This window comes from Bos javanicus, chromosome 10 (assembly GCF_032452875.1).
Source record: "Bos javanicus breed banteng chromosome 10, ARS-OSU_banteng_1.0, whole genome shotgun sequence".
NCBI classification, from domain to species: domain Eukaryota; kingdom Metazoa; phylum Chordata; class Mammalia; order Artiodactyla; family Bovidae; genus Bos; species Bos javanicus.
The window spans coordinates 86,590,545-86,602,341 of record NC_083877.1 but is presented as its reverse complement, the minus strand read 5'-3'; the positions used below and the strand labels follow the sequence as shown (position 1 = coordinate 86,602,341).

The 11,797-nt window shown below is 39.3% G+C and overlaps 1 protein-coding gene across 24 annotated transcripts in view; it reads right to left on the bottom strand.

Annotated features, from left to right (window-relative positions):
* Positions 1 to 11,797, bottom strand: part of TTLL5 (tubulin tyrosine ligase like 5) — a 318,832-nt gene that overhangs the window by 301,343 nt on the left and 5,692 nt on the right. For all 24 annotated transcript variants that reach the window (XM_061429505.1, XM_061429521.1, XM_061429506.1 and 21 more), the window contains exon 3: positions 9,280 to 9,386. In XM_061429505.1, coding sequence (XP_061285489.1) covers positions 9,280 to 9,386 — 107 coding nt within the window. The remainder of the gene's footprint in view (positions 1 to 9,279; positions 9,387 to 11,797) is intronic.

The following is an 11,797-nucleotide window of genomic DNA, read 5'->3' as shown; positions in this document are numbered from 1 at the left end:
CTTTCCTCTTCCAGCTTCTGGAGACTGCCCCCATTCCCTAGCTGGTTGTCCCTTTCTTCTGTCTTCAAGGCCACCAATGGCAGGCCTAGTCCTTCTCACACTGCATCAGGGTGACGCTTCTTCCGTCTCCTTAGTGACTGTCCTCTTTCTGATAAAGCAGTATATTCCACGCCTATCTTGTAATTACATCGGGCCCACTTAAAGAATCTCCTTATCTTAAGGGTTAGCTGATTAGCAACTTTAATTCCATCTATGACCTCAATTCCCCTTTGCTAAGTCAGGTAACATTTTCACAGGTTCTGGGGATTAAGAAGTAGACATCTTTGGAAGATTATTATTCTGTCTACATATAAGGGAAAGCTCTTCTTTACAGAAAAGCCACCTAATAAATATAGCAGGACAAACTGAAATATAAAATCACTATTTTACAAAAACTGTGATAGTAAGTGATTCAGACAAAAATCAATGAACACCAATGAGTGAGAGGCTAGTGGAGAATAGGTTATTCAGACATCTCAGTACATCACTACAGAGAATGCTTATAACAAGAGGCAAGAGCACCTTTAGAATGAAGCAATCTGGTAAACACTATCTAACCAAACAATTTAACTTGTCATCACTAATCATGCAATAAAATGATGCTATATGCTTCCTAATGTGATACACTGAGTGCCACATGACTTCACTAAGTGATAGTCCTGAAAATTTTTTTTCAACTTTTTTAACCTGAATCTAAATATGTGAAATCAATCTGACAAGCCCAAACTTAAGGACATCCACAAAGCAACTAGTCTGGAATCTTTACAAATGTCCATGCTATGAAAGACAAAAAAAAAAAAAATCCACTAAATGGATGTAGATAATAAAGGAGACTCAAGAAATATGACAACAATATGCAACCTCTGATTGGATACTCAATTGGGAGGCGGGGGGGGGGGGGGCAAGATAAAGGACAAAATTGGAACAATAAGAAAATCTGGGTGGAGACTATATATTAGATAAGAGAGTTTCAGCAATGGCAGATTTCCTGAGGGTTATCAATGTACTCTGGTTATAGAGAGGATCCCTTGTTCTGAGGATAAACATGTTGAATAAGGTATTTAGGTGTGATGTACTTGAACTAATTCTCAAATGGTTCAGAGGCAGAAAGAGAGAGAGAAGCAAACATGACAAAATGCTAATAATAATGTTAATAATTATGAAACTAGGGAAACAGTATACATGAATTCACTGTACTATTCTCATAACGTGGGAGGTTTTATTTTTTTAAATAAAATGTTCAGAAAAATGAAAGAAAACCAGGTCTTTTTCATTATAGTAACTGATCACTGACATGCCCAGTTTTACATGTAAAAAGCCCAAGCCTCAGAATCTGCCTGCAATGCAAAAGACCCTGGTTCGATTCCTGGGTCGGGAAGATCCCCTGGAGAAGGGTTAGGCTACCCACTGCAGTATTCTTGGGCTTCTCCAGTGGTTCAGATGGTAAAGAATCTCCTGCAATGTGGGAGACTCGGGTTCGATCCCTGGGTTGGGAAAATGGGAAGATCTCCTGGAGAAGGGAAAGGCTACCCACTCCAGTATTCTGGCCTGGAAAATCCCCATGGACAGAGGAGCCTGGCAGGCTACAGTCCATTGGGTCGCAAGAGCTGGACACGACTGAGTGACTAAGCACACATCAACTGCTGGGGACCAGGACTGCACTTGATTCTCGCCTGCTCTACAGTGCCTGCCCCAGGCCACAGGGAAGATGATCAGTAAGGTGTTTGGAAAAACAGTATCTCTGGAGTCAACTGCCAAGGTTCAACTTCTGGCTCTGCTACTTCCTGCCTGTCATCTTAAATAAGTTATGTAATTTCACTATGCTCAATTTCCTCACCTATAAAATGAGGTTGATAACAAAGGAACTTATCTCACAGGGTAGCTAAAAGCATTGAATCAGTTAATACATGTTGAGCTTTTAGAATAAGAAAGCTTGCTGATAAGGGAATTTCCTGACAGTCCAGTGGCTAGAACTTGAGGCTTTCACTCTGTGTTCAATCCCTGGATGGGAAACTAAGATCCCACAAACCACAAGGTGTAGCCAAAAAAAGAAAAAGAAAAAAGTTTGCTGATACATAGGAAAAAATTTTGTATAGTGGAAAAAAGAAAAACCACACTGCAAAATAGCTACAAATATATATACTGATACACAGAATACATAGTAAATTATACACTTGGGCTTCTTCTGAAATATCTGGGGCTTCCTTGGTGGCCCAATAGTTAAGAGTCTGCCTTGCAATGCAGGGGACATCAGTTTGATCCCTGGTCCAGGAAGATCCCACAGGCCACAGAACAACTAAACCCATGAATCACAACTACTGAAGCCCATCCCCTAGGGCCCGTGCTCTGCAACTAGAAGCCACCACAATGAGAAGCCCGCACACCGCAACTAGAGAGCAGCCCCCACTCACCGAAACTAGAGAAAGCCCAAGCAGCAATGGGAGAAGGCAACGGCAACCCACTCCAGTACTCTTGCCTGGAAAATCCCATGGACTGAGGAGCCTAGTAGGCTGCAGTCCATGGGGTCGCTAAGAGTCAGACACGACTGAGCAACTTCACTTTCACTTTTCACTTTCATGCTTTGGAGAAGGAAATGGCAACCCAGTCCAGTGTTCTCACCTGGAGAATCCCAAGGACGGGGGAGCCTGGTGGGCTGCTGTCTATGGGGTCACACAGAGTTGGACACGACTGAAGTGACTTAGCAGCAGCAGCAAGCAGCAATGAACACCCAGTGCAGCCAAAAATAAATAAATAAAAGAGCAATACCTGATAAGCCTGGGCTCCCTCTCCCCAGACAGAATCCAGTGGAGAACTGCAACTCTAAACTGAATCTACCAACTGCTCAAGTCACAACGACCTCAGCCATGTTTTCTTCCATATAAAAACAAGAGGCAGGGCGAGCAAACTGCCAAATGTCCAACACCTAAGACTCTAACACACATCGCATCAATTCTACTATGAGACTGTAGAACTGTCTCGTCAACCACTCACATGCATCCCAAAAGACAATCTGAAGGACTAGGACAACCGGCAAGTCCCAGAACGAACTGCAGCACAGCAAAGACAAACAAGGAACCTATAATCTAACTGCCGGCTCAGAAGCACCTAGTGACGTGCCCTAAGGAGTTTGTGGAACTAGAAGGAAGATAAAACTAACATTTTTAAAAATTACTTTAGAATTCAAGAATAACCCTTTCAATGGCAACACAGTGTATTTTTGCCTCCCTGTCAGAAGACTAGGTCCTTACCTGGACTGTTGACTCTGGCAGTCACTAGCCACATGTAACTTGAGCACCGCAAGGGTGACTAGTGTGACACAGGAATTGAATTTTTCATCTTATTTAACTTTAATTAATTTTTAATTTTAAAACTCATACTCAATTTGGTCTCAGTACAAGTTGGAAAACTTATTTGGAACAACTTGAGCATAGGAATTTACTATAATTTCAAACTATAACATTTATGAAATCTAAACACAGACCAAATGCTTCCAGTGAAAACTGTACCACATGGCGATGTACTAAAAGTGCAAAATACACCCTGGATGTGAAATATCGTCACAATTTTCTTATACTGAGCAAATGTGAAAATGATATTTCAGATTAAATAAAATACGTTATTAAAGTTAATTCCACCTGTTTCTGCCTTTTTTTTTTTTTTTAATAAAGCTACTGAAGAATTACACCACATTTCTGTTGGACAGTGCTAGTCTACACAAATGCAAACTGATGAAAATGACACATTCAGGGACAGAACACAAAATGCTTCATTCCAGGAAAAGATTACTTTAAAGGGAAAATATCTGTTGCCTCTAAAATGCAATTCCACTTAAATATTCAAAGCATGTAATTTTGGGAAAAACATGGATATGGTGAGTAAAAACATATTCCTGGAATATTTCACAAATAAAGCATATGAAATCTTATTGTATGAAAAATATTAACAGTGAATTCAATGAAACATTTAATAACAGAAAAAAACAAGGTTGGAATCTCACACTCTAAGATCAACAGGAGATAACTAATGCCCCAGATACACTTCTCAAGGGGATTTAACCCAGGATTACTATTTGAGCAGATCTATGTCAGCTATATTTTAAGACAGAGGGAAAAAAAAAAAACACCAACAGACCAAGAGTGTTTAGCAACCCAGAAATCTCAGGAAGCAACTAATAAAACTCATTCAAATTGGTCTTTTCATAAAGGAAGGTGAAGAAAATTATTAAACCTCAAGGAATTAGGAATATATACAAAATTCAAAAACAATGTTTGACAAAACAAGTTTAGTGGCTTTTTTTAAAACATAGGAAAAAAATCTAAAAACTTATAGGTTCTAGAAAATTGTGACTGCTTGAATAATGGCATGATTACATCAATGGATGCTAATGTCCAATAAATGTTAGGTATTCTAGAAAAGAAGGGTCTGACTATTGCTACAGAATACATGGATTCATTTGTGTGACAAGCAAACCAAAAAGAAACATGTTTGAGGGAAGGATTATTTACTTCTGCTGTTTTTAACCTACCTTTGATGTTTTGACTCTAACCATATTTAGAGGGAGATTCTCAACAAACGTTAGTAAATCTTCAGTGACTTCAACTTCTGTGAACATGAATGAATCACGTGCCTTTAAGTGGTAACCTAGCAACTCGCTGAAGGGATTAGAATGCCAGGACCCTTGGGGAGGGAGGAAAATTCAAATCCCAGAAGCAGGTGCTAATCCTCCTCTGAACTCTGGCTTACTGTGGGGCAAGGACAGACGTTAGAGTCACTCACAGTAGAGGAGATCTTGTTCAACAAATAGAGTAAGCAGCACAGATTTTGAGTGCCTACTATGTGCTAAACATAACGTGATCGCATTCTCACAATGCCTGCAAGGTAGCTATTATCTCCATTTCACTAATAATGAAATGGATTGAGAGACTGTAAGTGATTGCACAAGATTCACAACTAGTAAATGCCAAAGCTGGGATCTGAAGTATTGACTCAGAACCCATGTAAAGATGCTTTCCACTATATCACACAACAAAAGTTCAGATGTGTGGGATGTGACCTTTGCAGACAGCTACAGGCTAAGACCAGGATTCAGAGCACTGCTTAAAATCAAAGATGAGTGAAGGTAAATGAAATAAAGACTATGGTTTTTCTAGTAGTCATGTATGGATGTGAGAGTTCAACCATAAAGAAGGTTGAGTGCCAAAGAACTGATGCTTTCTAATTGTGCTGCTGGAGTAGACTCTTTTGAGAGTCCCTCGGACTACAAGGAGATCAAACCAGTCGATCATAAAGGAAGGACTGATATTCATTGGAAGGACTGATGCTGAAGCTGAAGCTCCAATACTTTGGCTGCCTGATACAAAAAGCTGATTGACTGGAAAAGACCCTGAAGTTGGGAAAGATTGAATGCAAAAGGAGAGGGGGTGGCAGAGGATAAGATGGTTAAATAGCATCACTGACTCAATGATTCATTGAACATGAATCTGAGCAAACTCCAGGAGACAGTGAAGGACGGGGAGCCTGGCGTGTTATAGTCCATGGGGTAGCAAAGAGTCAGATATGACTTAGTGACTAAGCAACAAACAATAATAGAAAAACAATAGCAAAAATAAGCAAAATAAAAAGCTAACTCTTTAAAATGATTCTCCAAGTGGACAAACTTTTAGTTAGAATGACGTAAAAGAAAAGATTCAAATCACTAAAATCAGAAATGAAGGGTGGATATTACTACTGTATAACAGAAACAAAAAGGATTACAAAAGAACACTAAAACAACTATATGCAAACAAAATTACATAAACTAAATAAAATGTGCAAAAAGCCCAGAGAAACACACAGATTACCAAAACAGACTCAATAAGAAACAGAACAGACAAGTAGAGGTTGAACCAGTGATCAAAAACCTGTCAACAAAGAAAAGCCCAGGACTAAATGCTTCACTGGTGAATTCTATCAAACATTTAAAGAACTGTGGTGGTGATTTAGTCACTAAGTAGTGTCCAACTCTTTCAACCCCACGGACTGTAGACTGCCAGGCTCCTTTGTCCATGGGATTCTCCAGGCAAGAATAATGGAGTGGGTTGCCATTTCCTTCTCCAGGGGATCTTCCTGACCCAGGAATTGAACCCAGGTCTCCTTCATTGCAGGTAGATTATTTACCAACTGGAACTCTTTACCAATGAGGCATGACCATTTAAAGCCAATCTTTTTCAAACTCTTTCAAAGAGGAAGGAGCCCATTCTGTGAGCCCAGCATTACCCTGATACCAAAGCTAGATAAAGGCATTAAGAGAAAACCAGAAAACAATATTCCTTATGAATATAGATGCAAACATCCTCAATAAAATACTAGCAAACCAAATCCAGCAGCATATTAAAAGGACTATATACTATGCCCAAGTGAGATTTAGCTTAGGAATGCAAGGCTGGTTCGGTATACAAAAGTCAATCAACATAACATACCACATTCATAAAATGAAGGAAAAAAGACATAGAATCATCTTGATTGATGTAGAAAAGGCATTTGACAAAATCCAATAGTGTTGTATGAAGACAACACTCAACTAAGGAATAGAAGGGAACTTCTTCAACATGATAGAGGGCATTTATGAAACCCTGGAGCTAACATCAAACTGAATGGTAAAAGACTGAAAGCTTTCCCTGTAAGATTAGGAATAAGACAAAGATGCCCATTTTCATGACTTCTATTCAACACTGTACTGGAAGTTCTAGCCAGGTAAGGAAGGAAGGGAAGGAGGGAGGGACGGAGGGATTGATAAATCTCCATTTACTGATCACATGATCTTACACAGAAATAATCCTAAAGAATACACACACACACAGTATCAGAGCTAATAAATGAGTTCAGCATAAGATCAGTATACAAAAATTCATAGTATTTTATACACTGACAATGAACAACTCAAAAATGAAATTAAGAAAACAATTCCATTTATAAGAGCATCAGAAGGAATAAAATACTGAGGAATAATGTTTACCAAGGAGCTATAAGACGTGCACACTAAAAACTGTAAAACATTGCTAAAGAAACTAAAGAAGACCTAAATAAATAGGAAGACATCCCATGCTCATGGACTAGAAGACTTAAACGTAAGATGGCAACACTTCCAACAGCAATTTACAGATTCAATGTACTCCCTACCAAAATCTAAACAGCCTTTCTTGCAGAAATGAAAAAGCTGGTCCCAAAATCATGGAATTGCAATGGACCCTGAGTAGCAAAAAAAAACACAAAACTTAAAAAAGAAGAACAAACTTAGAGGACTCACATTTCCCAGTTTCAAAACTTAGCTCAAAGATACAGTCAGAAAAATAACATGGCACTGGTATAAGGATAAACATACAGAATGACAGAATATTAAGAGTCCAGAAATAAACCCATACGTTCAATAGTCAATTGATTTTCAACAATAGTCCCAAGATTATTCAACAAGGAAAGAACAGTCTCTTCAACTACCCATGTGGGGGATTATCCACACATAAAAGAATGAAGGTTGGACCCTTATCTCACAGTATGCAAAAAAGTTAACTCAAAATGCATCAAAAGACTGCTTAGCTCTAAATGTAAGAGCTTAAACTATAAAACTCTTAGAAGAAAACATAGGGATCATGACTTTGGGTTAGGCGATGATTTCTTAGATACGACACCAAAAGTATAAGCAATCAAAGAAAAAGTAGATAAACGGAACATCATCAAAATGAAAAACTTTTGCCACGAAAGAAAACTATCAAGAGCATGAAAAGACAAACTACAGAACAGGAAAAAATATTTGGAAATCATTTTTCTGATAAGGTTCTAGTATCCGGAATGTGTAAAGAACTCTTACAACTAAACAACAAAAAGACAAGCAACCCAATTAGAAAATAGGCAAAAACCTTGATAGACATTTCTCCAAAGAACACATGTAAATGGCCAAAGGGGACATGAAAAGATGCTCAATGACAGTAATAGGGAAATGCAAATCATAACCACAATAAGATACCATTTCACACCATTGCTGGTGGGAATGTAAAATTGTACAGTCACTGTGAAAAATCCTTTGGCAGTTCTTTAATAAGTTAATCACAGAATTACCATCCAACCTAGCAATTCCATTCCTAGGTATATACCCAAGAGAACTGAAAACAAACAAAAGATTGTACATGAATGTTCACAGTAGCACTATTTACAAGAGTCAAAAGATGGAAACATTTATCCGTCAACTGATGAACGGATAAACAAAATGTGGTGTATCTGCACAACGGAATATTATTTGGGCTTCACTTGTGGCTCAGCTGGTAAAGAATCCACTTGCAATGCAGAAGACCGGGGTTTGATCCCTGGGTTGGGAAGATCCCCTGGAGAAGGGAAAGGTTACCCATGCTAGTATTCTGGTCTGGAGAATTCCATGGACCGTACAGTCCACAGGGTTGCAAAGAGTTGGACACAACTGAGCGACTTTTACTTTCATGTTTATCCATCAACTGATGAATGGATAAACAAAATCTGGCATGTCTGTACAATGGAATATCATTCAGCCACAAAAAGAATGAAGTACTGATATATGCTACAACATGGATGAACCCTGAAAATATTATGCTAAGTGTAAGATGCCATACACAAGAGGCTACATGTTGTGTGGGACCATTTATAAGAAATATCCAGACTAGGTAACAGCATGGAGGCAGAAAAACCAGTGGTTTCCAGGAGCTGGGATGAGGGGGTTGTGCAATGACTGTTCAATGGACACTGAGTTTACTTTTAGATGAAAATGTTCTAGAATTAGTAAATGATGATGGCAGCACAATACTACGAATGTACCAAATGCCGCTGAGTTGTCCACTGAAACGATGAAAACAATAATTTTGTTATGTGTATTTTACCATAATTGAAGAAAACAATTATCACTAAACTTTGTGTGATAATCATTTCACGATACATGTAAGTTAAACCACCATGCCACACACCTTAAACTTTCTACAGTGCTGTATGTCAATGATCTCTAAAGAAAAAAAAACATAAATAAACACTTGTACACATAACTCTAAAAACAAAAAACAAGGAAAAAAATTTAATATGCAGAAAACAATTTAAGGAATCATAAATAATCCTTTCAAGTATAAAACATCATGAGAGTCTTCTCCTGACCAAGGCCCTTTCCCTTAATGTGGTTATCACTTTCTCCAAGGCGAGGTTATCAGGGCCATGACCAGCCCTGCCCTCTCTGGGGAAAATCATACCTACCTCCAATTACTCGAATATTGTTGTCCTTTGTCAGAATAGCCTCAGCATGGAATACCAAAACTGGAATTCTCCTGCAGCCTCCAGTCCACATGATGCATGGATGATCTCTACAACCGTAACAGAAGGCTTTATTAATTCACAGCTCAAAATCTGAATTGACAATTGAAGCAGATCACCGGGGTTGGCTGCTTAGCAACTTTCCCCTTCTTCTGGAACAAGCATTCCAAAAGCGCTACGGGAAACCAGTTCTCTCCCATTCTCAATCACGTGGTCTGTTCCAGATGAACTCCATCCCTGGGGCAGGGACAGGCCTTGATTGACGTCAGCCAATCAGGGTTTTCCACACCCTAGTTACAGTTACTGGTTCAGGGATGAGGACATGAAACAGCTGGAGACAGTGTGTTAGGAGACAGTATGGCCCTCTAGGAGAGCGATGCTTTCTTCCCCTTCTGCAGCAGCTGTAGAGAGATGGCCTCCTCCCCTTGATGGTGTCAGAGAATGAGGTCTGGAAGTGCAGTTGTCACTGTGAGCAAAGGAGAAAGTCAGGGGGAGCCTGGCTGAATGAGAGAGATGAGACCCTGCGTGGCAAACGTGCAGGTACAGAATCAAGTCCTTCCTAAATATGAGTTAACACACTCCATTTATTATTTAGGACAATTTATGTCTTAGTCCCCAGGACAGATAAGAATCCTAACTAAAAACTAAAATAATCACAATAACTGACATACCCCTTTTACACCGTATAGCCCCTTTTTAAGCCAATTTGAGGACCCATCCTAACAGTCTGAGCTAGGAAACCTAAAGAAATACAAGTATTCCAATTAAGACTATATGTTTGAAAGCAAGCCTATACTAAATGGAACAATATTTTCTTCCAGAAGAGGACCTCTAACTTTCTCTTACCTTCCAGAAATCTCTGTTAAATCAATCTCAAATGTGTATTTATTCACAGATTAGAAAAATCTTCAACTGCCTTAGTGCAGGGAGGCAGGAAAGGAAAGAAATGGCCTGGATCCCTCTTATGTGTCAAGAATTACACTAAGAGCTATCAAATTATCTCATGTAATCCTCTTGCCAGTACTTAGAATCGAAGAAAAGGTGTCTCCGAGAGGTTATGTAATTTCCTCAGAGTCATACAGCTGGTTGTGCAAGGGAACAGGCATCTGACCCAAGTGTCTGTGTTCTTTCCACTCTTCCATCTCCATAATCCCATTTCAGTGATATTTTGCATAGACATCTTAAACTGAACCCCTGAGGAATTGAAATTAATCAGTATCTTGTATGGAATAAGATCCATTTATTATTATTATTATCATTAATCCAAAGATTCAGGCTGCTCTCAAAAACTCACATGACCACACCCCTTAAAAAAGCCATACCACAAACCTCAGGGCCAAGTTAGACACTCCCAACACAGGTTGAAACAGATCCACGCTTTGAATGTATAGGCTGCCAGGCTACCATTCTCAGAAGTGAGGCAGCTTTACACTTAGGATGAGTTGCCAAGAGATTTAGTGAAGAAAGCAGAGACTGCTACACCTAGTTCATTCCCTGTTTTCTAGAAATGGAAAGTGCATGTTTAATGTTGCTGCAATTTGACTTGGGTGACAGTGACCATTTGAGAGAAATGGTGTTTACAGGGTGCAAGAAGGATTTGTGTGTGTATCTGTGTGTGTGATTTGCTTTCTTTTCCATCTTAATCAACATCCCTGGTGGCTCAGATGGTAAAGAGTCCGCATGCAATGTGGGAGACCTGAGTTTGATCCCTGGGTTGGGAAGATCCCCTGGAGGAGGAAATGGCAACCCACCCCAATATTCTTGTCTGGAGAATCCCACGGACAGAGGAATTTGCTGTACTACAGTCCATAGGGTCACGAAGAGTAAGACACGACTCAGCGACTAAGCACAGTACCATCTTAAACACCTGTAAAAGGGACCAGATAATTCCTATGATCCCTTTCAATGTTTTTTTTTTTTTTCTCCCGCTACACATCTAAGTCAGAGGACAGAGGTAAAAATAAGCAGGTTGAGCTATCAAGCTTTAGAAGAAACTTTGGAAATGGACTAAACTTCCTTGTCAATCCACCTCTAACTGCAAACTGGCACCAATCTGCCTTAGCACCTACAAATGATGCATTACTGATAAAAGGTAAAAATGTTTGACAAGAGTCAGGAACACAATAAGCACACACAGCTAACAAGAGCCAAGGCCTGAATCATACTGTCTGTAGAAAGTCACATCCCTGACAGAGAATCTTTTCATTTACAACCTCTGAAAAGAGAAAACAGGTAGCAGATGAATTGTTAATTCAGGAAGGTCAAACTAAAAATACTTAAGGCAGGCGCTGCACTGTCACTAAAAGCACGTTCCCACCAGTTGGCGCTAAAGGGAAAAGATTCAAAGTGATCAGGAAACTGAAAATTGGGACTTTAAATATTCATTTACACCAGAAACCAGGACATATTAAGAAATTACACTTTTACACACATGAAAGAACAAAAAACTTGGATTAGTAAC